At 37.6% G+C, this 25574-nt stretch overlaps 1 protein-coding gene across 6 annotated transcripts in view; it reads left to right on the forward strand.

The window, feature by feature from the left end:
• The window catches only part of LOC138751513 (transcription factor Sp4-like), a 118588-nt gene that overhangs the window by 76996 nt on the left and 16018 nt on the right, over window positions 1-25574 (forward strand). For 3 of the 6 annotated variants that reach the window (XM_069913861.1, XM_069913864.1, XM_069913863.1), the window contains exon 6: window positions 7234-12978. The exons of 2 other annotated variants lie outside the window; for them this stretch is intronic. In XM_069913861.1, the coding sequence (XP_069769962.1) occupies window positions 7234-7484 (251 nt within the window). In that variant the 3' untranslated portion in view covers window positions 7485-12978. Of the gene's footprint in view, window positions 1-7233; window positions 12979-25574 lie in introns of those variants that run through there. One more of the 6 variants, XM_069913867.1, reaches the window with a different exon arrangement.

A 25574-nucleotide genomic window follows, 5' to 3' on the forward strand; every position in this document is an offset into this window, starting at 1 on the left:
ATCCCCCTCAATGATTAATCTTAATACAGTAAAACCCCTGGTATCTGGCTCCATTGGGGATTGATAGATGCCAGATAAGTGCATTTTCCAGTTGCTTGACACTTACAATGCCTAACTAATACATCTGTGTTAAGAACAGTTTAAAATACAAATATTCTATACTTACACTGAACAATCTTCACTTGCACTAATATATAAACCTTAAAGCACTTTATTTTCAGTCACATTCTTTGAAAACATTTAACCATTACTGCATCTGCAGGTTCCTCCCCCTCCATAGAGTTGCCCAAAAGATAAACAATAGCATCATAGATAATTCACCTCCCCCTTCTTCAAGTTTACAGATAAAGCTTCTGATTGGGACTACACTTACTAAGCAGAGTTCGGGAGATGCTGTGAAAGTCACCCCAATGATAAGTGGCATCAACCTACATTTAAACAAAGAATAGTTAATGGAGATGGCAGCTAGGGTAGTGGAATGCACTGGATGTAGCATGTGAGAAATTTGGGACCATACATTTGTCCCATATGACTGCACCTGCAAGAGGTGCATCCAGCTGCAGCTCTGGACAGACTGAATGAAAGAAATTGAGTTGAATGAAGTCCGGATCATTTGGGAGGCAGAGGCACTGATAGACAGGAGCTTGAGGGAGATAGTCACCATCAAAAGTCAGAAGGCAGTTCGCTGGGTAACAGTTATGAGAGGGAAGGGAAATAGACAGTGCAGAGCACCCCTGTGGCCACTCCCCTCAACAATAAGTATACTGTTTTGGATACTGTTTGTTGGTTGGGGTAAATGATCTACCAGGGACAAGTTGTGGTGGTCACGTCTTTCGCATAGAGTCTGGCCCTTTGGCTCAGAAGGGAAGGGGGAAGAAAAGGAGAGCTATGGTGATGGGAGAAATTGTTGGTTAGGCAGACAAATAGAAGGTTCTGTGAATGAGATCAAGGCTTCTGGATTTAATGTTGCTTCTCAGGTGCTAGGGTCAGGGACATCTCTGATCAAATCCACAGGATTCTCAGGTGGGAGGCTAAGCAGCCAGATATCATGGTCTACTTGGGGCCCAATGACATAAATAGATGTAAGGATGAAGTCCTGAGGAGGGAGTATCCGGAGTTAGGGATGAAGTTGAAAAACAGGACCTCAAGGGTAGTAATCTCGGAATTGCTGTCTATGCCACGCACCAGTGAAGGTAGGAATAAGAAGTTGTGGCAGATGAATATGTGACTGAAGAGTTGGGGCAGGGGTTCAATTTTTTTAAATTTAAATTTAGACATGAAGCATGTTAACAGGCTGTGCTGAGCATGTGCTGCCAATTTACACTCAATTGACCTACAGCCCACAGTACGTTTTTTTGAATGGTGGGTGGAAACTAGAGACCTGGGAGAAACTCGCACAGAAACTGGGAGAATACACAAACTCCTTACAGACAGCGCGGGATTTGAACCCCGGTCCTGATCACGGGCATTGTAACAGCGTTACACTAACCGTGCCACCCTCTTCATTTGTGGATCATTGGGATCTCTTCTGGGGAAGGTCTGACTTGTACATAAATGTTCAGGCTGTACCTGAACTGGAAAGGGACCAATATCCTGGTGGGCGGGTTTGCTAGAGCTGTTGGGGGTGGGGTTTAAACTAGTTTGGCGGGGGGGCGTGGGAATCAGAATGTGAGTGCAGAGAATAAGGCAGAAGGTCAAAAGCATGATACAATATTTTCTGTGTTTGTGAGGAAGGACAGGCTGGGGAGGAAACACAAATGTAGTCAGAGGCTTTGAAATGTGTCTTTCAATGCCAGGTGTATTTCGAATAAAGGAAATTAACTTGGAGTATGGATGAGTATATGGAACTATGATATTGTGGTAGTTACAGAGACTTGGTTGGAGGAAATCTACCATATTGGTGACAGTTGTGGGGGTGGGGGGGGGGGGGATTCTACCAGGGGCAAGCCACTGGGATAAGGTCTCTGGCATGGAGTCTAGTTTGTGGATAAGAAGAGAAGGAAGGAGAAGAGGCAAGCTGTAGTGATAAGCCATTCCATAGATAGGGAGTTCTGTGGAAGAGATCAAGTATTTTGAATGGAATGTTGCATTCTCAGGAGGGAAGATGAGCAGCCCAATGTGGTCCATGTCAGGACCAGTGACGTGGGTGGGAATGACATGGAGGTCCTTCAAGGAGAGTTCAGGGAGTTAGGCGGTAGGTTGAAGGATAGGACCTCCAGGGTTGTGATCTCAGGATTGCTACCCGTGCCATGAGCTAGTGAGGTTAGAAACAGAATAATGCAGTTTAACATATGGCTAAAGACATGGTGCAGGAGCGAGAGGTTCAGGTTTCTGGATCATTGGGCTTTCTTCCAGGGAAGGTGGGACCGTTCTGTGGAATGGTTTGCATCTGAACTGGAGGGGGACTAATATCCTTGCAGGAAGGTTTGCTAGTGCTGCACCAGTTGTGTTCACACTAGAGTGCCAGAACAGATAGAGGAGTGGAGGAGGGAAAAGATGCGAAAATTGCACAAAGTCAACAGGTTGTTCCTGGTGGAAATGCTCTCCAGTACATCTATTTCAGTGCAAGGAATATTGCAGGAAAGGCAGTCGAGCTTAGAGTGTGGATTGGCATGTAGAATTATGACATTGTAGCCGTTAGTGAAACTTGGTTGCGGGAGGGACAGGACTGGCAGTTAATATTCCAGGCTTCCATTGCTTCAGATGAGATAGAATGGGGGGAATGAAAGGGGGAGGAGTGGCATTGCTCATCTGAGCTGTGCTCAGTCAGGTCAGGTCAGGTTCGTTCACGGAGGCTATATGGGTGGAGCTGAGAAATGTCAAAGTTATGACCACACTCAAGGTGTTGTATTATAGACCACCCAATTGGAGGAGCAAACCTGCAGAAGATGGCAGACAGCTACAGGAAACATAGTGATATTTGGAGATTTTAACTTTCCACCTATTGACTAGCTCGCCCATACTGTAAGGTCAGAATTACGACTTATTGATAGTGCAAAAAAAAACTGTATGCGGTGTACAACATGTTTTTTTATATTTTTTTTAAATTGCCATGCATGCAATAAAAAACAATTAATATAAAACAATAAGAATTTAAATTTAAGAGAATTTCAATCATTACATGATGATTATAATCCATCCCCTTCCTTCCCATACCTCCCCACCCCAAAGAAATTTATATATAAAAAGGATATAGAGTAAAAAGAAGTAAAAAGGAAAAATAGCTTCATGAATTGATCAGAGGATCGCTTTCCAACACAGCAGTCCAGCAAGGTTTATGTAATCAATTTAGAGAAGAAGATTAACACAGGTCTCAAGGTTGGAAGAACACCACTATATATTTATTCCTAAAATTTGCATATATGGGGTCCAAATTTGCAAAAATATACTGTATTTATTTCTTAAATTGTATGTAATTTTCCCCAAGGGGATACAACTTTGAATTTCTGTATTCCATCTTCCCATACCCAAATGTAAATCTGATTTCCAGGTCACTGCAATACATTTCCTTGCCACCACTAATGCTATTTTAACAAATTTCATTTGGTATTGATAGTTTCAATTTGGGTCTTGTCCTTCTATATTTCTCAATAGAAATAAATCTGTATTTTGTGGAAATACAATGCCTGTAACTTGTTCCTAAAAAAAATTCCGTAAGTCCACCCAAAAAGGCTTTACCTTGGGACATGACCAAATTGAATGCCAGAAGGTTCCCGTCTCCTCACCAAATATATAACATTGATCTGATAAATCTGATTTCATTCTGTTCAATTTTTATGGTGTCAAATATAGCTGATGTAAAAAAAATTATATTGAACTAATCTATACCTTACATTAGTAGTATTTGTCATACAATCTCAACAGAGATCTGACCATCTTTGCTCATCAATTGTAATACTCAAATCCAACTCCCATCTCTGTCGAGATTTATGAACGCCATGTTTAGTAGTTCCTGTTTGTAATAAAAAATACATTTCAACAGTAAATATTTTAGTATTTCCCCTCCTAATAAGAGTTTCCACCTCACTACAAGTAGATAATCACATCTCTGGACCTAACATTTCCTTAAATATCCTCTCAAATGAAAATAACAAAAAAAGAGTATTACTAGGTATTCCATATTTATTCCTCAGTTGCTCAAATTATATCATTTGACCTTGTTCACTAGTCTTCAATATTTTTAATACCTTTACTAAACCAAAATTTAAAAATCGATTGTCCTTTGAAAAAGATACAAGATGGTTTTAAATCAAAGGCATCTTGGGCAATTATATTTCCTTTTGTTCCCATTTCATCATTTATCTTATTCCAAACAATTATCAAGTGTTTCAACAATGGTGTCTCTTTAACGCTAGTTATTAATTTTGAATTAAACCAAGAAGCCACTACGTACCCAACACAGTCTCTTTTTAATTTCAAATGTTCTCTTTCAATTAAATGAGTTTCTTGCAAAAAAGAAGTCGGCTTCCATTTTCTCAATATATGTTAATACTCTCTTCCTCTTCACTGACACATTTAACCCATTAAAATTAATATTTACAAATTTCACTTTATAAATTTCACATAATAAACCACTACTACCTCTGCCTGCGAACCCTCCTCCCTCAACTCTATTCTCCAGGTGTTGGCACATACTTCCTCTGGGAATCCAGATATATAAAAGAAAACCGATTTACCACTAAAGAATACATATTCCAACATTTGTAACTATATATAAAGAGAATACCCCCGTCCCCCGCAACACATGTTGTTTAGATAATACACACTACTACCTCCCAGAGTACTTGAAGGCACTCGATGAGCACGACAGGCAAAGGAGTCAATAGATTTTCAGTAGGCCTTTGAAAAGATGCTGCACGTGAGGCTGCTAAACAAGACCACAGTCCATGGTATATGGGAAAGGTACTAGCATGAATAGATGAGCTGATTGGTAGAAGGGAAAGTGGGAATAAAGTGACCCTTTTTTGGCTGGCTGCCTGTGACTAGTGGTTGCAGGGGTTGCTGTTGGGCCTATCACACTGTATGTAAATGATTTGGACAAGGGAATTGATGGCTTTGCGACCAAGGTTGCATATAATGCAAAGATAGATGGAGGGTTAAGTAGTATTGAGAAACTAGGGAGTCTACAGAGATACTTGGATAGGTTGAGAGAATGAACGAAGTGGCAGATAGAATATAATGTACGGAAGTGTTTGATAGGCTCTTTAGTATAGGAATAAAGAAGCACACTGTTTTCAAAAAGGGATGAGAATTTAGAAAACAGAGGTCCAAAGGGGCTTGGGAGTCCAAGTGCAGGTTGAGTTTGTAATTAAGAAAGCAAATACAATGGTAGCATTGATTTTGGGAGGACTGAAATATAAAGGCAAAAAGCCTTATGGAGGCTTAACAAGGCATTGGTCAGACCACATTTGGAGTCTTGTGAGTAGTTTTGGGCACAATATCTCTGGAATGATGTGCTGGCATTGGAAAAGATCCCAAGGATGTTTACGAGAATGATCTCAGCAATATGAGGGTTAATACACGGGGTGTGGGTTACTGACTGGGGGGTGATTGACGGTCGGTGGGGACTGATGGCCGATTGGAGGGGGGGCAGGGGAGACTTATCGACAGTTCCCCTAAGTGCGTGACTCATCACTTATTGCATCATCGCGGGGCGGGATCCCCCTTAAATTGCTGGGATGGCAATTTAAGGGGTCGACCCTCTCGCAGCTTAAAAGGTGCTGGAAGCACCTTTGCCCCACTAATCGCACCTGGGTCCCAGAAGGACTACCCAGGTGCTGGAGCTTAAAAGTGCCTAGGGTTGATAGTATAGCTGGGGAACTTGTTTGAGGAAGGATGTTAATGCATGAGAATCAGTTTGGCAAATTGGTTAAAATAATACCTGGAATGGGCAGATTGTCCTGTGTTGAACAAGCTATAGTTTAAGAGTGAGAGAGAGCTTGATTTTTTTTTTAATTGAAAGTTCTTTATTTGGAAAAGTACAGAACTGGCAAAGTCATTATTCAGCTGAAAAGTTTATTTTTACAGAGGCTGCGAATGAATTATTGTATGATGTGTGTCTGAGAGGTACAATGTCGCTCCTGTAACCCTTTCTAAGGAGAACTCTGAAATTATTAATTAAAATGAGAACCACAACAATCATTTACTCTTGACATTTATGCCAGATACTTGTCTCTTTCAAATGTACTTGTTAAATCACTGAAGACATTCAGTGGAACAAAGACACTTTTTTCCTTTATTTGCACTGTGCTCCAGTGTTTTAAATGTGCAATCAAACAATTCACATGTGATTGGAGTCCACATTCCAGATTTTATTCAAGGTTATTTGTATACAATTTGGTTTGATCATGTAGAAATTACAGCACTTTTTTTGGACTTATTATGGCTTCTTTGACTTTCATTGGCACGACTCTGGTCCTCATGTTTAAAAAAAAATGGCAACTACAGACTCCAAAGGAGATTAAAAGCTTACAAGCAAGCCGAACTCTCTTATATCTGCACCAATGGAGCAATTAAACATACCTGAGTATTCACAAACACCTGTGAGGCGAAATGTCCCAAATATTATGGTGCCCTGAGAAGGGGGAACTTTGCGTGAAAAGTGCCGTAATTTCTATGAGGTCAAACCAAAATGTACACAAATACCCTTGAATAAAATTTGGAATGTGTACCTTAATCACATGTGAATTGTTTGATTACAAAGCATGGGGGAAAATCAATTAAAAAAGTGACTTTGTCCTAAACATTATGAAAGTCACTGTATTAGCATACGTCATTATACTGCTTAGTAATTTTGGTACACTGAAAATATCCACAACATAATAATATTGTATATTAAAATTATGTAATTTGATGTCTGTCATGTACATAACTTCCATTTAAATAGAATTTTAAGTATCCTCTAGTATTTTCACCCTTTGTGTCTTCTTTATTTTTGTGGCTGTGCAATCCCCTTGGAGTATTGTGCACAATTTTGCCTGAAGGAAGTTACACTTGCTGCATATTTCATCCTGCACTCAAGGCCTCCGTGATGCACTTTGCAAAGGACAGTGCTTCTTCATGCAAATTTGTAAAGTGAAATTTCCTCTGGTTCCAAAGAATGAAACATGAACAAGTCTATATATCATGGCAAAGGGAAGGCTTCCACCCTTGCCTACCACCATTCTTCCAGTTCCTGAGGAAGATGATGGATCATGGTATATTCTCAGTTAATTTATTCTCATTGTCTTGTAGGTGAAAAGAAGTTCTCTTGCCCAGAGTGTTCAAAGCGGTTTATGAGGAGTGATCATCTTTCAAAACATGTCAAAACCCATCAGAACAAGAAAGGTGCTGCAGTTGTTCAAACTGTTGGCAATATATCACCAGACATGGAGGCATCTGTGGCCGAAGTTCTAGTCTCACCCAGGATGGTTGCCATAACCCCCTCTTCCCAGGATTCCAGTCCGACAATGTCAGCTGTGGCGAATAGCATAGATGAATATTAATAACATAATAATGGAGTGGTCCAGATTGCATACTTATCAGTTTATTTCAGAACCATGTTAAAAATTTAGAAAACTCTGTATGGAAATTGGAATGCAACTTTGAGTTTGCTGTTTGTTACTTGTAAGACAGATTTGAGTCTGACATTTTAGCTGGACAAAGGAGCCACGTGCAAAGTAGCTGTTCAGTTCTATCATTGAATGTTGGGATTTAAACAATGTGCAGCAGCTTTACCACTGTTTTCCTGAAAATTGTAGTAGGATAATCCCTGTTGTAAACAATTACTTGTTGGATATGATTCAAAAATGAATGTTTTCAGTGAAACTGCTTTTATTGGAGTTTAATTGTTCAATCTTAATCTGCAGACATCATCTACTAATATATATATATAGATATACATACCTATACATATATATATATATATAGAATCCTTTTACAAAAATGTCTAGTAACTTGGCTTTCTGTCCCCATTTTGGGCAAGTTGTATCTGGTGATAATCATGTTGTCATGTAAGATTATGCTAACATTTTTTCTTAAAAATCAGGTTCTGATCTCTTAACGTAGATGACAATTGAAATTTCGATTCGCCGCCCTCTTTCTATTTGCTTTGACAAATATCCAATTTTTCTTCAAAAAACAATTTTTTTTTGAAGTGGTTTCAAGGACATTGATAATCTGCTGCAATGATGGAGAGACATTTAATGATACTATTGATTCAGCCTGACTGGAAGGATTTTATTCCCAGTTTTATTTACACATGGAATAAATCTTTTTTTTTATTTAACATCAAATTGTGATAATTTCCTGATAGATTTTACATCTGCAGCTTTGTTTAGTTCTGCAAATAACTTTCTAGGATCCAAAATGTCAGAGGATATCTACCAAGGAAATTTCAGATAAAGAATGACAGGAGCAACTCCTCTGTGGTTGAAGACAAAATCCTGCTCCTATACTTCTTGTCAGATACTTGCATCACAATTTTTGCAATTCAATTTGTGCATGTAATTTTTGTATTCCTGTTGAGATTTTTTTTTTAATTCAGCTGTAATCATTTTAAGGAAAATTTTGTTGATTTGTTCAAATATTTTCATGGACCAGATAACTGTTACTAACTTTGCGAGGGGGACTTGATTGTTCAACTTCTATTCATGTATTCAGCCTTTTATATTTGCTTCTGTATTTTGGTTTTGCTGCTGGGTTCCAACTTTGAATTATTTAGTGTCTGCTTTATACCTATTTAAACTTTCTTTGATGAAGCCTGCTCTTGGAGATAGGCTAGGCACTGATTTCATCTGGCATCCCAGTAAATCTTCAGAAGACTGATTCAGTGCTCATTCCTTTTTGTATAAATATGTTTATATCACTGACTGGCGTATACTTTCTTGGTCTTAATTTCAGAAAGCTGTACGAAATAATTATGTATAGTTCTATAAATGGTAAATGTTGCCATGAGTAATCGGTGCATTTTTTCCAGTGAGTTAATGTCTGTCACAAGTGGACATGACTGTAGAAAATTACATTTGATTTATTATTTATCACAAGTGGGGTTTTTTTTACTTTATTATGCAAGGCCAGGAATGAAATTCATATATTTGTAGGTGCAAGTAAACTAGTCTTTTTGGAGAGAAGTGAAAACCAAATTTTTTATAAAGATGATTTGCTTCATTCTAGTCACTAACTACCTTATTGTGAAGATACAGGTTGTTTCTGGCCTTGCATAGTAACTTTGCTTTAACTTGCGTCTGCTTCCATTCGTGGTTATAATCGAGCATGTAATGATTAAAATGAATAATTGCCCATAGAACTAAATTCTAAATAACTTACAGATGTTTAAGAATTAAAAAGTACACAGTCAATGTGTTAAAATAAATAAAAGGAATTTTATTGGTGGTATTTGGGGAGTGAAAGAAATTTTGGATTTGAATATCAGACTTTCTACAACAAGATTATTAACCTGAATATTTTGTTACAATAATTCACTTGTAAATCTTTTTTCAAGAAATGTTTTCCTGGCATCATAGACTTTTAATAATGGATTCTGCCAGTATGGCCTTAAAGGCATGATTTGTTCACATTTTTATAATGCAGATTTGTATAAAAGAGTACATTTTGTGGGCGGAAATGCTTTTTTTCACCTGCAGCAGAAAACTGAACTTGTCCATTAAAATATCCTTTAAGTTGAGAAACTTGGTGTGTGTTTCTTCGATAGTTCATAAGTTGCTTTCTTTCTGCAGGACTGGGAAGACTCCTTCATAAAATATTTATTTTTAATATTTTGATTTTATTTTTCCCAATGAACCACAAAGGGCATGTCATTTGCTTTCAATGGGAAAATAAAAATGTTAAAATAGAAAATAACCTGAACAAACATGTATATGTTAAAGTGAGCAAATTTGTCAGTATGTTAGATTCAAATGGTCTGAAGGACTTCATATTTTCCCGATGGAAATTACAGTGCAGGATTTAATTTCTTCTTGGTCAATGTGACATTTTTGACCAATTTTACCTTTTTGTTCTGACTGATCTACACTGCTACAGCTCAGTGGGGTGGAACAGACTCATTCACAGGGCCCCATCAGTACCCTATGCTAAATAATATAAAGCTGCCCAGGTAATGACTTTTCAGAATTTATCACCCCTCTTCCCGTCTAGTACTAAGAATTCTGATGGAAAGGTCTTTTATTTGAGCTATTGCTTCTCCATTCCATTGTAATGAACTCCGTTTCTCTCTCTCTCTACCTCTCCAATTCCACCCTTTCCCCACACAGTGGGATTCGTATCAATGCGGTCCAATTTATTTGTTGTGATTGGCCAAGGACTTGTTCACCCTCTTTGTAGTGATATTTGAGGGAGTCCATTTAAACAATGTCAGGTGGAGTAAAATTTTAGAGCACCAACTTGTAACATTCGTCAAATGACGCATTCTACCAAGTAGTCAGTTGTGTCAAAGATGGGCTTGTATTTTTTATAATTGACAAAAGATGCTATATAGAAGCTGGTAGTCTGATCCATCAAATTTGTGACACGTTCTCAATTATCCTATTTAATGTACCTCATTTTAGCTTTGGAGCAGATTTTTGTATCTTTTATATAATTTCTTAATGAGTATCGAGCTATTTGCTTTATCTACAGCTGCGAGTTCATTCGGAATTGAGAAATATTCTCCTTAAGTTTCAAAATTGGGTGTGATCTGGAACAGGTAGAAGCCAGGGTTAATAAAATAGTATCTCATTTTAAAGCAAAGAAATGTAGTTCCCTTGTAAAGCCATGCAATTGCAATGGTTATTAGTGCAAGATGAAAGACCTTGCTTCAATCATATAGAGTGAAACACAAAACTCTATAGACATTGTGATTGTGGTAAAAACACAAAGATGCTGAAGGAACTCAGTAAGTCTTGAAGTATCCATAAGACATAAAGATATGTAACCAATGTTTCAGACCTGAGGCTTTTGTCAAGCTATATAGAAGCCTTGTGAAGTAACATCTGATACGTTTACTGGTCTGGTGTCCCTACTTAAGGAAGCATGAACTTGTGAACAGTGAAAGTGCAGCAAAGGTTCTCTAGACTGATTCCTCGGATGGTAGGCACATAGTATGAGAAGAGATCGATCAGACTAGGCCAGTACTAGTGTGCTTAGATTTTTAAAAAAAAAACATTGAAGCTGCAAAATTTTTAAGGGGCTTGAATGGATAGAAACATACTAGAACTGTCTACTCAGATCAAAGTTGAGAATAAACTCCTTTTGCTCTGATCCCTATTTTAGATCAGCACTTGAGTCCAAAACATTCTCCTCCCAACTATGCAGCAAGATGCAGTTTTGGATATAGCTATGATATGAGTACATTCAAAAGAATTTTGAATTTTGAATTCAAAAGAATTTTGAAACCATTCAATCTTTCACATTGGTTCTTAATTCTGATACAACTTGTGTAAGTAATTATTTCAATTTTCCAGTGTATGATGCACTCTTTTGGTCCCCCTAAGTGTGTGACTCATCACTTATTGCATCATCGCGGGGCGGGATTCCCCCTTAAATCGCTGGGTCCAGGTCCGAGATAGTGACTCCCAGGAATTTAAATTTGCTCATCCTCCCACCTCTAATCCTCCAATGATCACTGAATCGTACACCTTGGTTTCCCCTTCCTAAAGTATAATTATAGCTGATTTTGGTGACATTGAGTGAGAGGTTATAATTAGTACACCATCCAGCCAAGCTTTCATTTTCCCTCCTGACCACCACTTTTTATACAGCTCACTATTGCGGCATCGTCAGCAAATTTGTAAATGAAGTTGTAGTCATTTAGAAAGGTTACCACGCTCTTCTTGGGCACTGGTATGATTCAGACCTGTTTGAAACAGATGGGTACCATGTCCTGTCAGTGAGATACTGAAGATATCCATGAAAACATTGGCAAGTTGGTTAGCACAGATTTTCAGTACTCAGCCAGGTATTCTGTCCAAATCAGATGCTTTCCTTGAATTCATTCTCCTGAAGGCAATCCTCACATCATCCTTGGATACTGACAGAAGTAAATTATCAGGGGCTATGAGAGTGCACAGTGGCTTTTCCTTGTTCTGGTTGTAAAATTAGACATTGATCTCTTCTTGACTTGCAGATAAAGTATTTTTAAATTTTCTGGAACAACAAATACAATTTTTTTTTAGTACTAACTCCCCCCCCCCCCGCATCAATATCTAATTTGATTGTTTGGGAAACTATGAAAGCTGATTTGAAAGGACAAATTATTTCTTATTTCTTAACTAATATTAACAAAAAGGCCAAAGAAATAAAGATTGGAATTGATAAATCAGATTTTAAAAATTGATACATTTGCTCAAAATAAAACTCTGGATCTAAACAAAAGATGTGTGGAACTCAAAACTAAGTTTGATCTTCTTTCTACATATCCTATAGAATAGCAATTGTTGAGAAGCGAGAGTCATTTCTATATTCATGGTGAAAAAACTGGTAAGTTACCTGCAGGTCAATTGAAAGGTAATGCAATGAAAAAACAAATTAACAAGATTCAGATCAGAGATAGTACAATGACAGCAGATCAATCTAAAATTATTAAGACTTTTAGACAATTTTATTCTAATCTTTACAGCTCCGAGTTTAAAAATAATTTCATTTTGATGTCAGAATGTTTGGACTGAATAAATTTACCTACCTTATCGCAGAATAAGTGTTTAAAGTTGGAGGCACCTATTTCTCAGGAAGATATTTCCGTTGCTATTTCTTCATTACAGTGGGTAAGTCGGCATCTATGCTGATATATTATAAGTATCTCATGACTAGGCAACTATGTTAAGTCATTAACCTCATTGCTTTATGTCAGTGATCTGTTGCGTAATTAGTAACCAAGGAATGTCCACTATAACCATGTAAGCTCTGTACAACTATGACTGAACTGCTATGGAATGTCACTTGACGGCCACGTGGCACATGTGTTATGTGAATAAACCACTTGAGTTTTAGATCTCACTCTATCAAGTCATGTGTGCCTGGTCTCTGTTCTTTTGACTGTGTGTATTAACTACTGGAACTTCAAACTATACTCATAGTTTATCCAGTACACAAAAGGGTAACTCTCCGGGACTAGATGGTTTCCCTGTAGCATTTGATAAATTATTTTCTAAAACGCTTGTGCCATATATAAGTTCAGTGTTTGAAGATTCAATTAAAGAAGGAATCCTCCTTTTAATGAAGTGAGCATCTCTCTTATTTTGAGAAAATGGAAATAAAGCAATAGAATGTGCCTCCTAAAAACCTATTTCATTATTTGATGTTAATATGAAGATTTTATCTGAAGTGTTAGCACATAGGTTAGAAAATATTTTACCAACAATTATTAATTCAGTCCAAACAGGTTTTATTAAAAATCATTATTATAATATATCATGTACTGAATACGCTATATTCACCTTCAACCCATACGATAGAATGTGTACTTTCAATAGATGCCAAAAAAGCATTTGATCAGGTAGAATGGAACTATTTATTTACTATAGAGAAATTTAATTTTGGTCCAGATTTTATCAATTGGTTCAAATTATTATATTTATGTCCTATGGTTTTGATTTGTACTAATTTACAACAATCAAAAATGTTTAGGTTATACAGGGGAACACGTCAAGGATGTCCAGTAAGTCCTTTACTCTTTGACATAGAGTTAGAACCTCCATCTTTCCAACAGTGTAGAGAGTTTGAGGAAATAACCAGACATGGAAATGAACATAAATTATCTCTTTATGCAGAAGATTTATTTCAACTCTGGGGGTTTCTATATCTTTTTTTGAAAATTTTGTTTATTAATCATAGTAAGTCAAACAATAAAAGTACAAACCAATACATGATAGTTTACCCCATATAACCCCAGCCCCCATGGTTTCTATATCTAATATATTAAATATGTTTGCTCAATTCGGACAATTTTCAGGTTATAAAGTAAATTTATATAAAAGTGAACTTTTACCTTTAAAGGGGCCCATTTCTACGTATTCTAACTTTCCATTCAAGATAGTTAAGGACTAATTCCAATATTTAGGAATTTTAATTACAAAAAGTTATGTAAAGCTTATGAAAGAAAAATTTGTAGCACTACTTAATCAGATTAAAGTTTCACTATCTGGATGGTCTCCACTCTTGATTACAATGATTGAATGTATCCAATTAAGATTTGATTAAGATGAATATTTTAGCCAAATTTCTATATCTTTTTCAAGCTTTACCAATTTTTATTCCCAAATTGTTTTTCAATTCATTGGATTCAATTATTTCTTCTATATGGCAGGGAAAATAACCACGAATAAATAAACTATTTAAAGTGGTACACAGACTACATATATCTAAACTTAAGTTATTTTGTTTTTATGAAGATGTTGATCCATTTTGTGAAAGGTAAAATTTTAGAGGCCTCACTAATTCACATGTTTTGGGAATATCCCAAATTGGGATGATTCTGGGAGAACATTTTTCAATTTTTATCAACTATATTTAAAACTAAAATAGATCAATATCCTTTAATTGTCTTGTTTGATTTTACTCTTGATCTGACTATACCTTTATCGGCATCTCAAAAGAAGGTTTTAACTTCTAGTAGGCTGATAGGCAGAGGAGGGGTTTTAATGAAATGGAAAGATGAAATTCCGCTGACTCATGGGCAGTGGCTGCACAATATAATGGCCTATTTAAGTTTGGAAAAAATTGGATACAATATCAAAGATAAAAAGTTCAAGTTTGAAAAAGTATGCCGTCCATTCATAGAATATTATCATGGTCAGCACTTATAGACAGTTTGGCTGCTCCAGCGATGCTCCAGTTTTGTTGTTCTTTCTCTTCTCTTTGTTTGCCTTTATAAGTAACCTTGATTAGAGGAAGGGATTAGATTAGCATTAGTTTAGTTTCTTTTTCATTTTCTTGTTTTTTTTTAAATAAGATAATTAAATAGGGTTTATATATTATTGTCCTTGACCATAACATTATTTGATATTATACCAAGTTATGAGCAGAATGCTTATAACATAATTTGTGTTTTTTATTTTTCATTTTAACAAATATTAATCAATAATTATTAATGAAAATTGGAAGTTGTTAATTAGTGCATTTTAATAGGTACATATTATGATAGTTTCTGTTATATTAATGCAACATGTATATGGGATTATTATATTGAACTCAATAAAAAAAATTTAAATAAGACATTGATCTCATGTGGGAGTAAAACTTTGGTGCCTCCTATTTCACCGGATTTCCTTTTGTCGCAGTTTATGTCATTTTAGGCTCTCCACAGCGGTCGGGTATCCTTTGTTATTTCCATTCCTGCCCTAAATCTACACTTCGCCCAGGAGATTGCTTTTGATAGGTCATACCTGCTCCATAGAACCATAGAACATGTCAGCACAGAAAACAGGCCATTCAGCCCTTCTAGTCTGTGCCAAAAACATCATACCACTAGTCCCACTTGTAGTGATAGAGTGCTACCACCAGGAGGAGTCAGAGACGAAGTGTGTAGCATCTGGGGAAAGTTGCTTAAACTTAAAGTTGCCTCCAAAAGACAGGCAGATGAAAACTTTGGATGTAACTGCCACAAAAAGGAAATGAATTTGAAGATTATTGTTTTAAATGAGAGTTGCTAATGAGCATTTTTGAAATGGGTTGGAAGAAACTGTCTCCAATCCAGGAGGCTGTTTAAGCAAAGGTTTATGCTTTATTTAACCAATCGGATACACGGAGAATTGCAATGCTACTTACTGTGGTGGGACCTCAACTCTTTTGTTTTTGCCGAGGCAGAAGACCAGAGTAAATTTGACAAGGTTATCGAGATGTTTGACGAACACTATTCACCAAAGAAAAATGAAACCTTTGAGAGTTACATGTTTTGTGTGCGCACATAGCTGTAGGGAGAGAGTTTTGATAGTTTTTAGCAGACTTAAAACTAAAAGCAAGAACATGAGCTTCTGATGGGATATAGACTATGCACCACACTTCCCTACTCTGCAGACCGAAACAAGAACTGAGATGTTGAACAGAAATAAAAGCGTCTATAAGGGATACAAAGGACAAACTAGTGTCACAGGACTTTGTACAGATGATGGAGGATATAATTTCTACATTACCAAGAACAATGTAGTGATAGAATGCTACCATCAGGAGGAGAAGGAGACGGAGTGTGCAGCATCTTGTGAATGTTGTTGCATCTTTAGTAGATCTAGTCTATCAGATGCTTTGACAACTCATGTGGATCTCCTTAACACAGGTCCTGTGTCAGCTCTGCAGGTGCTTGTGTCGGCTCTGCTGGCCCACACGGGTGGTGTTTCCTCTGATTTTGTGCAGGTTCAATCCTCTGCATTTATCTGTTCCTTGGGTCTGGGCATCTCTCAAACTGCTTTCACCATTGTCTGAGGATGCCTTTTTGAATTTCCTCAGCTCTGGAAGTGTTCTACAGGACAATGGAGCACACCATAGAAGTATAAATGGGGTATGCATATACATGGATGACATGATCCTATGGATATCCACACAAGAAGGCTCATTAAAGTGCTTCAAGTACGGATTAAAGTTAAACAGAGAAAAATGTCAGTTTTGGGGAGATAAACTGTCAGAGACAGGTGTAAAGCCAGACAAGAGCAAGGTGAAAGCAATTTTAGAGATGCCTAGACCCAAGGACCAAAAAGATACTGTTTTGGGAGAAGTAAATCGAAGATCCTACACTGTCAGAACAGAGGAAGGTCAAAAACTGAGGAGAAATCGAAGGAGCCTGCTGAAAACACCAGAGATACAGCAGGAACAGATGAAAGAACACATTTGCAAGATGCAACATTACCCAGGTGCTGCACATTCCATCTCCAACTCCTCCTGGTGGTAGCACTTTATCATTACACCACTAACCTGCACCCATTCTATAACCCTCCAGACCTCTTCCATCCATGTATCTATCTAATTTATTCTTAAAACTTTGCATATAAGATGGCAGCTCGTTCCACACTCTGAGTGAAAAAGTTCCCCCTAATGTTTCCCCAAAACCTTTCCCCTTTCACTCTAACTCTATGTTTACTTGCATTTATCTCTCCTAATCTAAGTGGAAAGAGCCTACTCACATTTTTTCTGTCTATACCTCTCATAATTTTGTAAACCTCTATCAAATCTACCCTAATTTTTCTATGCTCCAAGGAATAAAGTACTAATCTGTTTAATCTTTCCCCGTAACTCAATTCCTGAAGACCTGGCAACATCCTAATAAATCTTCTCTGCACTCTTTCAAACTTACTGATATACTTCCTGTATTTTGGCAAGCAGAATTGCACACAATACTCTAAATTTCACCCTACCAATGTCTTATACAATCTCACCATAACATCCTAACTCCTGTTCTTAATACTTTGAATTATGAAGGCCTGACTACCTGTGATGCCACTTTCAGGGAATTATGTATCTGAATTCCAAGATCCCTTTGTTCCTCCACATTCATCAATGCCCTACCATTTACTGCGTATGTCCTACCTTGTGTTGTCCTTCCAAAATGCAACACCTCACACTTGTCTGGATTAAATTCCATCTGCCACTTTCTGGCCTATTTTCCCAATTGTAAGCTTTGAAAACCTTTGTTGCTGTCCACAATCTTAGTGTCATCAGCAAACGTGCTGATCCAGTTTTCTACATCATCATCCAGATCATTGATATAGACAACAAATGACAATGGTTCCAGCACAGATCCCTGAGGCAGACCACTAATCACAGGCCTACAGTCTGAGAAGCAATTTTCCACCACCACTCTCTATCTTCTCCCATTCAACCAATTTCAAATCCAGTTTACAATCTCTCCATAGATACCCAGTGTCTAAACCTTCTGAACTAGTTTCCCATGTGGGATCTTGTCAGGGTTCCTGCAATATCTACACTAGTCTCACTCAGAATCCAAGGGAATATCATGTTGGGCCCAGGGGGATTTATCTACCTTTATTCACTGTGTCAGCAAGCCCCTCCTCCTCTTTAATCTCTATATGTTCCCTGCCACTACTGCTTGTTTCCCTTCCTTCCTTATACACTATGCCAGTTTCCTGAGTAAATACTGATGCAAAAAAAACTGTTTAAAATCTCCCCATCTCATGAGGCTCCACATGTAGACAACCACTCTGATCTTCTAAGGGACCAGTTTTGTCCCTTGCTAATCTTTTACTCTTAATATACTGATACAACCCCTTAACATTATCCATCAACCAATCTCATGTCTTCTTTTTACCTTCCTAATTTCCTTCTTAAGTATTTTCTATACTCTTCTATTACCTCATTTGCTCCTTGTTGCCTATACCTGCTATACACTTCTCTCTTTTTCTTAACCAGATCACCAATATCCCTTGAAGACCAGGGTTTCCTATGCCTATTAACTTTACCTTTAATCGTGATAGGAACATGCAATCATTGCACTTTCAAAATTTCACCTTTGAAGGCTTTCCACATTTTTGTATAGTGTTCCGGATCTCTGGATTTAAATGTCTGTGATCTGGCTCCCAGCAGGTTCCAGATTTCATTGTTCATCTCAGACTTCTGGCTGGATAAAATCCTGAATGATTTGATGGGGACACACTTGTCTATGGCTGCTTTGATAAAGTCCATAATGGCCCTGAATGTAGATAATGATTGGCTGCGATAGGAAGGTGCAGAGAATATAAATCTAAAATTATATTTTTTAACCTCTGATTGTAGAGGTTATAAAAATGATAAAAGGACAAAACCAAAGGCTCTGCATCTGAATGCACATCGAATTCAAAGCAAACTAAATAACTGAGAGTTCCAATATAGACAAATAGTTGTCATATGAAGCAATAGAGACATGGCTGTGGATCCTAAATATTGAAAAGGGATTGGATTTATGAAAGATATAAATAAACAAAAGTGAGGAAGAGCGCTCCTGTTGATTGATCATGGTTTAGTTCAGTCAGGAGAGGGATGACCTAAATACAAGAAACAGGTGGAAATAAGAAATGTCATCCATGGGAGTGGTGTGCAGGCCATTTATGGGCAAACACATGACAGGATTAGAAATAAAGGAGCCTGTCAGAAATGATCATAGGGGACTTTGATCGACATTTAGACTGGGAAAAATCAAGTTGGCAAGCATTCTCCTTATAAAGAATTCATAATATTTTCAGGATAATTTCTTAGAACAACATACTCTCGAGACATCAAGAGAGCAAGCTACAATAGAACTGGTATTGTGTAATGATATAGGATTAATTAATTACTTTAGTGTGAAGGCACCCCTAGATAGAATTAGTCATCATCTGATTGCATTTTACATTCATTTTAAGAGAGAGAAGAATGGGTACACGACAAAGCATTTTAAACTCTTGCTATGAAGAGAAGAAAATGGTGTTAACTAAAACCAGATTCAATGATCACTCAAGAGACTATGGTTGACTTTATGGGAAACTTTCAGCACATACTAAATAGATGCATAAGGAAAGAAAAAATATTAAAAGGGAAGGCATGCCAGACCTGGTTAACAAAAAAAATTAGATAGCATCAAACTTAAAGCAAAGACAGATGGTAGGTCAAAAGGAGGCTGAGGAGGGCAAGGCAACTGACCTCCATCTTGACAACCTTTCACAGGAGCACAATGTCCTGCATCATTGTGTTCAAAGTTAAAGTTCAAAGTTCAGATTTACTATCAGAGCCCATACATGACATAATACACAACCCTGAGATTCCTTTTCCTGCAGGTCAGGCAGAATTTCTACTTATTAGTAGTGGAAATACTGTACTCAAGAAAATATATCAATACAAAAGAGAAATATAAACCAAGTAAAAATGCTAACAAACTGTGCAATGCAGAACAAAATAAATATTCAGTAATAAATAATGTGCAAAGTAAGATCCTTAAATGAGATTCTGATTGAGTTTCTTGTTTAGGAGTCTGAAGGTGGAAGGATAGCAACAATTTCTGAAACTGGTGCTGTGACTCTTGTGGCACAGTATCAGAATGGAAGTCTATACTGAGGATAATTAAAACAGCTAGAGGATCACTAGGGTATGCCTTTCCACTATAGATGATATTTACTGGGCGCGTTGTCTACAGTGAGCTTGAGGAATTATAGAATACACCTTCATCCAGCACCAATACCTTCAATCCACTACCATCAAAAAGAAGGTACAGGAGCATCAAAATCAGAACTGCCAGGCTTGGGAATGGTGAGACTGATGCCGTAACATGACAATCATCCCAAATATTTATTTATATTCATGTACTGTGTATTGTGTGTTTTTGTGCAGGCACCATGGTCCGGAGAGATGCTATTTCATTGGGTTGTATATGTATAATAAGATGATAATAAAAAAGTAAGTTAAATTAGATGTACAGTATGGTGACAGGCCCTTCCAGCCCATACGCTTATGCTGCTCAATTACACCATTTAACCTACAGTCCATTTTAAAGGGTAAGAGGAAACCAGAGCACCCAGAAAAAAAAAAACCACACGTACACAGGGAGAACATAAAAGTTTCTTACAGATTTGAATCCGGGCCACGAGCACTGTAATAGCATTGTGCCACCCTTGAGGTTGAAAATATTGGACAATATCTAAAAGACTGCAAAAATTAATGAGTTAAAGACTTATGAATGAAAAATTAGAGTATGCAAATAAGTGAACTGGAAATATATAAAAACCTGGAAAGAGATAGACAAAAGAAATGATCATTGGTCATACAGAAAGTGAATGTGGAGAATTAATAATATAGAACAAGAAAGCCAGTGAATTCAACAGATGTGAGTCGAGAGGTATAGATACAGTATAACAAGTATTTATTGGATTGAAATGGATATGCAAAGGAGAATTTCTGAGGTAAGAACCTCTGAAGTCACCAGAATGCGCTGATTTTTTTTTAAACACAATTGAGACAATGATTGGCCATGCATGAATATTGCCAATGAACTGGTATTGCTTTCAGAACTTTGCAGATAGGCCAGGGCAAGAGGTCTTTGTTCTCTTTAGTAAAGTCTTTGTTCTCTTTAGTAAAGAAAACACATGGACCAGATGTCTAAAGAGCCCCTTATCTCCTAATTCCTGAGATATAAAAAAACAATTAATTTTTTTTGGAAAATGTTCTTATCCAAGTGTCCGTGGACTGTTTGGTACGGTTTGAACAGTCATCATTAGGCTATTGACTCTCCTTTTCCTGGTATCCTGAAATGTTTACTGTGGTCAAGTATCCCAGTAAGCTTTGCCAAACAAGTTCAGAATTCACTGCTTCAGCATTGCAAAGTATACTTTAAATAATAATTTATACAACTTATGCGCTGACATAACTGGAACTCATATTTAGTGATTCTAAATTATCCCATATAAATATACTTAACATAAGAATACTAAGGCCTGTTTTATTATGTTTAGTATATTTCAAAAACCCACCTCTCAACTACCCTTCCCTAAGAACTAATAACAGAAATAGCTGTAAAATGGGATTGGAAAGACAAATCAAGTATATTGTCATCTGATTGTATAAGTACAACCTGACGAAACAGTGTTCTCCAGTCCTTGGTGCAAAACACACAGATATATAACCAGACATAATACACAATATAGACAAACAGTACATACGCAAGACATCAATACAAATAAATAAATAAATAAATAGATAGATTAATAAATAAATGGATGAATAAATGGATGAATAAATAGAAGTTGTTTCATGAATATAAGAGTCTTGGATGGTTAATGTGAGCAGTTCCTTTGGTTATTCAGCATTCTCACTGCCTGTGGGAAGAAACGGTTCCTCAGTCTAGGGGTGCTGTCTTAGACCCTCCTGTACCTCTTCCCCTACAGGAGCAGCTAAAAGATGTATTGAAGCATGAATAAAAGTTCTCACAATTGGAGGCAGAACATATGCTTTTATTAGTTTATAACTATGGGTAGGGTCTTGCAGTGGTTTTCAGAAGGGCTCAGAGTTCAGGTGGGAAATCAGGATTATATATGCATAGATGGGGGCGGAATCAGGAGGCAGAGCCAGCCATCAATATAACGCCACCAGTGAATCTCAGTTCACTGCATTCACCCCTTCCTGCAGAATTTAGGGTCTGTGGATGAAAACAGAGAACATGGATTCAGAAGAAAAAAAATTCAAAAAAATATACAATTATTTACAAATATAAGTGATCTGGGGGTCTGGAGATCTTGGTTGAGCGCCTAAACATAGGAGGGCCTTAGTCTCCTTGAGTGTCCTGGTCCCCTTGTGGGGGAGGAGTGGCGGGCAGGGTCTCTGGCTTTACAGTGGAGGGGAATGCACTTTCCTCCTGAACCGGATTCCCTGAGGCCCTGACTGTGGGTGGCGGGAATGAGCTCCATGGTTCGCAGGGCACTTGAGGCAATGGTCCCTCTGTTCTGACGGGTGCCAGGTTCCTGATGGAGACAGTGTCCTCTCTGCCATCCGGGTACTCCACATAGGTGTATGTGGGATTGGCGTGGAGCAGTTTCACCCTTTCCACCAGAGGGTTGGTCTTGTTACTCCTCACGTGCTTCCTGAGAATGATCCAACCAGGAGCTGTGAGCCAGGTTGGGAGTGTAATTCCTGATGCCAACCTTCTTTCAAAATTGAATAGGAGCTCACAAGGAGTAGCGTTGGTTTCAGTACATATTAGCGACCGGATGGAATAGAGCCCCATAGGAAGGACTTCCTGCCCGCGTGAGTCTGGAAGGCCTCTTGACTTCAGGGCCAGTTTGAGAGCTATCCAGACTGTGGAGTTCTCCTTTCAACCTGCCCATTCCCCCGTTGGTTGTATCTCATAGTCCTGCTGGATGCAATGCCCCTTGCCAGCAGGTACTGATGTAGCTCATCATTCATAAAAGATGAGCCCTGGTCACTATGAATATAGCTGGAATACCTGAACTGGACGAAAATGGAATCTAGGACATTTATGACTGATGAAGTGGGCGTGCCTGGACATAGAATGGCAAACGGGAAGTGGGAGTATTCATCAGTAATAGAGAGGAAGAAAATGTTCCCGTTCATAGAGGGGAGAGGTCCCTTAAAATCAATACTGAGACGTTCGAAGGGCCTGAATGACTTGATCAGGTGCACCTCTGCGGGCGGTAGAAGTGCAGGGCACTCGACTGGAGCTGGGAATTAAAGAAGAAGAAGAAGAGGCAACTTTGGTCAATGAGAGTAAAGACCCAGCAAAAGCACTGCAGATCGTCAGCTGATTCTAGAGTCTGTAGTATAGAAATGGCTAAAGATGTGTCACAAAATGTTGGCGAAGAGGACAAAAGGGAAGAGGATGTTTGATTCAAATTTGAAAGGGAGTCTGATTTTGCGACAACAACTGACATACCAGAAGTAAATCCAGAAGACAGTGTATCATCTGCTGGAAGCAAAAGAAGTTCCAAAGTGAGCTCCAATGTTTCCCGTGCTCCATCTCAATATATAAAGGCTCAGGTTGAGTTGTGCTTGATGAAAAATATGCCTTAGAGGACTAGAAGGTGCAGCTAAGGAGAAGAAGGGAACAATTGGATCTGAAATCAGAACGTTGCTAAGAAGGCTGAAGTGAAAGTACTGACAAGTTTAAAAGGATCTGTTGTTCAAAGCAACCTATCTGAGAGGTCTGATGGTAAGAAGTCATCATATAAAATGAGAGCATTTGATGCTAAGGCAGAATCTTTTTCACCATGGTCACAAGGCATGAACATACCTGGACAAATCCTCCCCAAGCATGGTGTTGCTGGACTCAAACACCAATAATGCACCCAGTGGATAGAGGTATGAGCAATTTTCAGTCTATCCAGCCAGAATTCTATTCCCTTCCATCAGGTAAAAAAAAAATCAGGGTAAACAAGGACATTTCAGCTACAGAACTGTCTTTAATCCACAGATTAAGACAATATATAGTAAAACATGGCAATTACTGCTTTGTTGATGCAGGCATCCAGGTCTCTATTCCAAGAAGGAGATTCAAGTTTTTGATGGAGATCAACTTCAGTATCAAACATTTATTAAATCTTTTGAACATAATATCGAAAGTAAGAATAAAAATACCAGTGATTGTCTTTATTACTTGTAACAGTATGCTGGAGTACAGCCAAAGAAATTTGTGAGAAGGGGATTGACTAAGGCAAAGGTTTTGCGACAATATCATTTTGGGAATGAGCATAAAATTGCAATAGCTTATATGGATAAGGTTTTTTCATGGTCATCAATAAAACCAGAGGATACAAAGGCTTTACAAGCATACGCCCTCTTTCTAAGAAGATGTTGTAATGCCATGGAAGATGTTGATTGCATGCGTGAGCTTAACTTACTTTCTAATATGTTAATCATCATAAAGCAAATTGTCTTTTAGGCTGAAAGATTTGTGTAGAACAAGAGTTTGTAAACTTCAGACAAAATAAAGAAAGGATGCCACCTTGGAGGATATTGTGGAGTTCCTTGACTGGTACGTGCGGTATCAGTATTTGGAACTCCAACAGTGAGCGAAGACATAAAGAAGTCCAAGACACAGCCTGGCCCGAAATTGAAAAGGAGTACATTTACCACTACTATGTCAGTTGTAAATATGGAAAAGGATAAAGCAACTAAAGAAAAGGAAAGTTTTCCTGCTGAGAAGAGCTGTTTGTTCTGTGAAGGTGGACATGCTTTGGAAATATGTTCACAATTGGAAAAGAAGGAGCATATTGAGAAGAATGCTTTCTTAAAGGAAAAAGGAGTATGTTTTGGCTATAAGTGTAAAGGGCACATCAGTAAACACTGCAAGAAGCAACAGTTGTAACATATGCAATTTGAAACATCCTAGAATGCTGTATATTCGCCAAAGTAATGAGGAACTGGAAAATGTGCAAATAGAAACAAGGGAAGCCGCAGAAAACAATGTTATAGCCTTGGTTCAGACAAGTGGTCTTACTGGGGCTGGTAAGGATAACTGCAAACTCTCAATAGTACCTGTAGAAGTCAAGGCCAAGAATGGCTATGCAACAGTATGTACACATGCATTTTTTGACCCCAGGAAGCACTGCGACATTTTGCACTGGGGGGCTTATGAAAAGGTTTAATTTTTTTTGAAAATTTTATTTAATTGTTTGCATCAATTTAAAAAAATGAATAGAACAATCAAATAACCATATCCAATGATACAAAAAACTTTGATATTTTTCTCCCCATCCCCTCCCACCCAAAAGTAAGAAAGAGAAAGAAAAGAATACAATAATATTAGCATATACCATCATTAATTGTTATTAAAAATTACTAATTAAAAGGAGTAGTTAAGATAGAAGAGGTGGATGTAAAATTATCTATAAAATAAATATATGGTTTCCAAATGCTATTAAAATTTTCAGCTTGATTCCTTAAACTATACGTATTTTTTTACAAAGGTATAAAATTCCGTATCTCATTATACCATCTACTTAATAACACTTCTCTATCATCTTTCCATGATACCGTTATACATTTCTTTCCAGTTGTTATTGCAATACTTTAAAAAAAATTCTTGATATTTGTCCAATTTCAAATTTATATCCTTTTCATAGAAAAATAATCTTGGATCCTTTGTTATCTTTATCTTCATCATTTGTCCTAATAATAAACTCAGTTCATTCCAAAACCTT

Source organism: Narcine bancroftii, chromosome 1 (assembly GCF_036971445.1).
Source record: "Narcine bancroftii isolate sNarBan1 chromosome 1, sNarBan1.hap1, whole genome shotgun sequence".
Classification (NCBI taxonomy): domain Eukaryota; kingdom Metazoa; phylum Chordata; class Chondrichthyes; order Torpediniformes; family Narcinidae; genus Narcine; species Narcine bancroftii.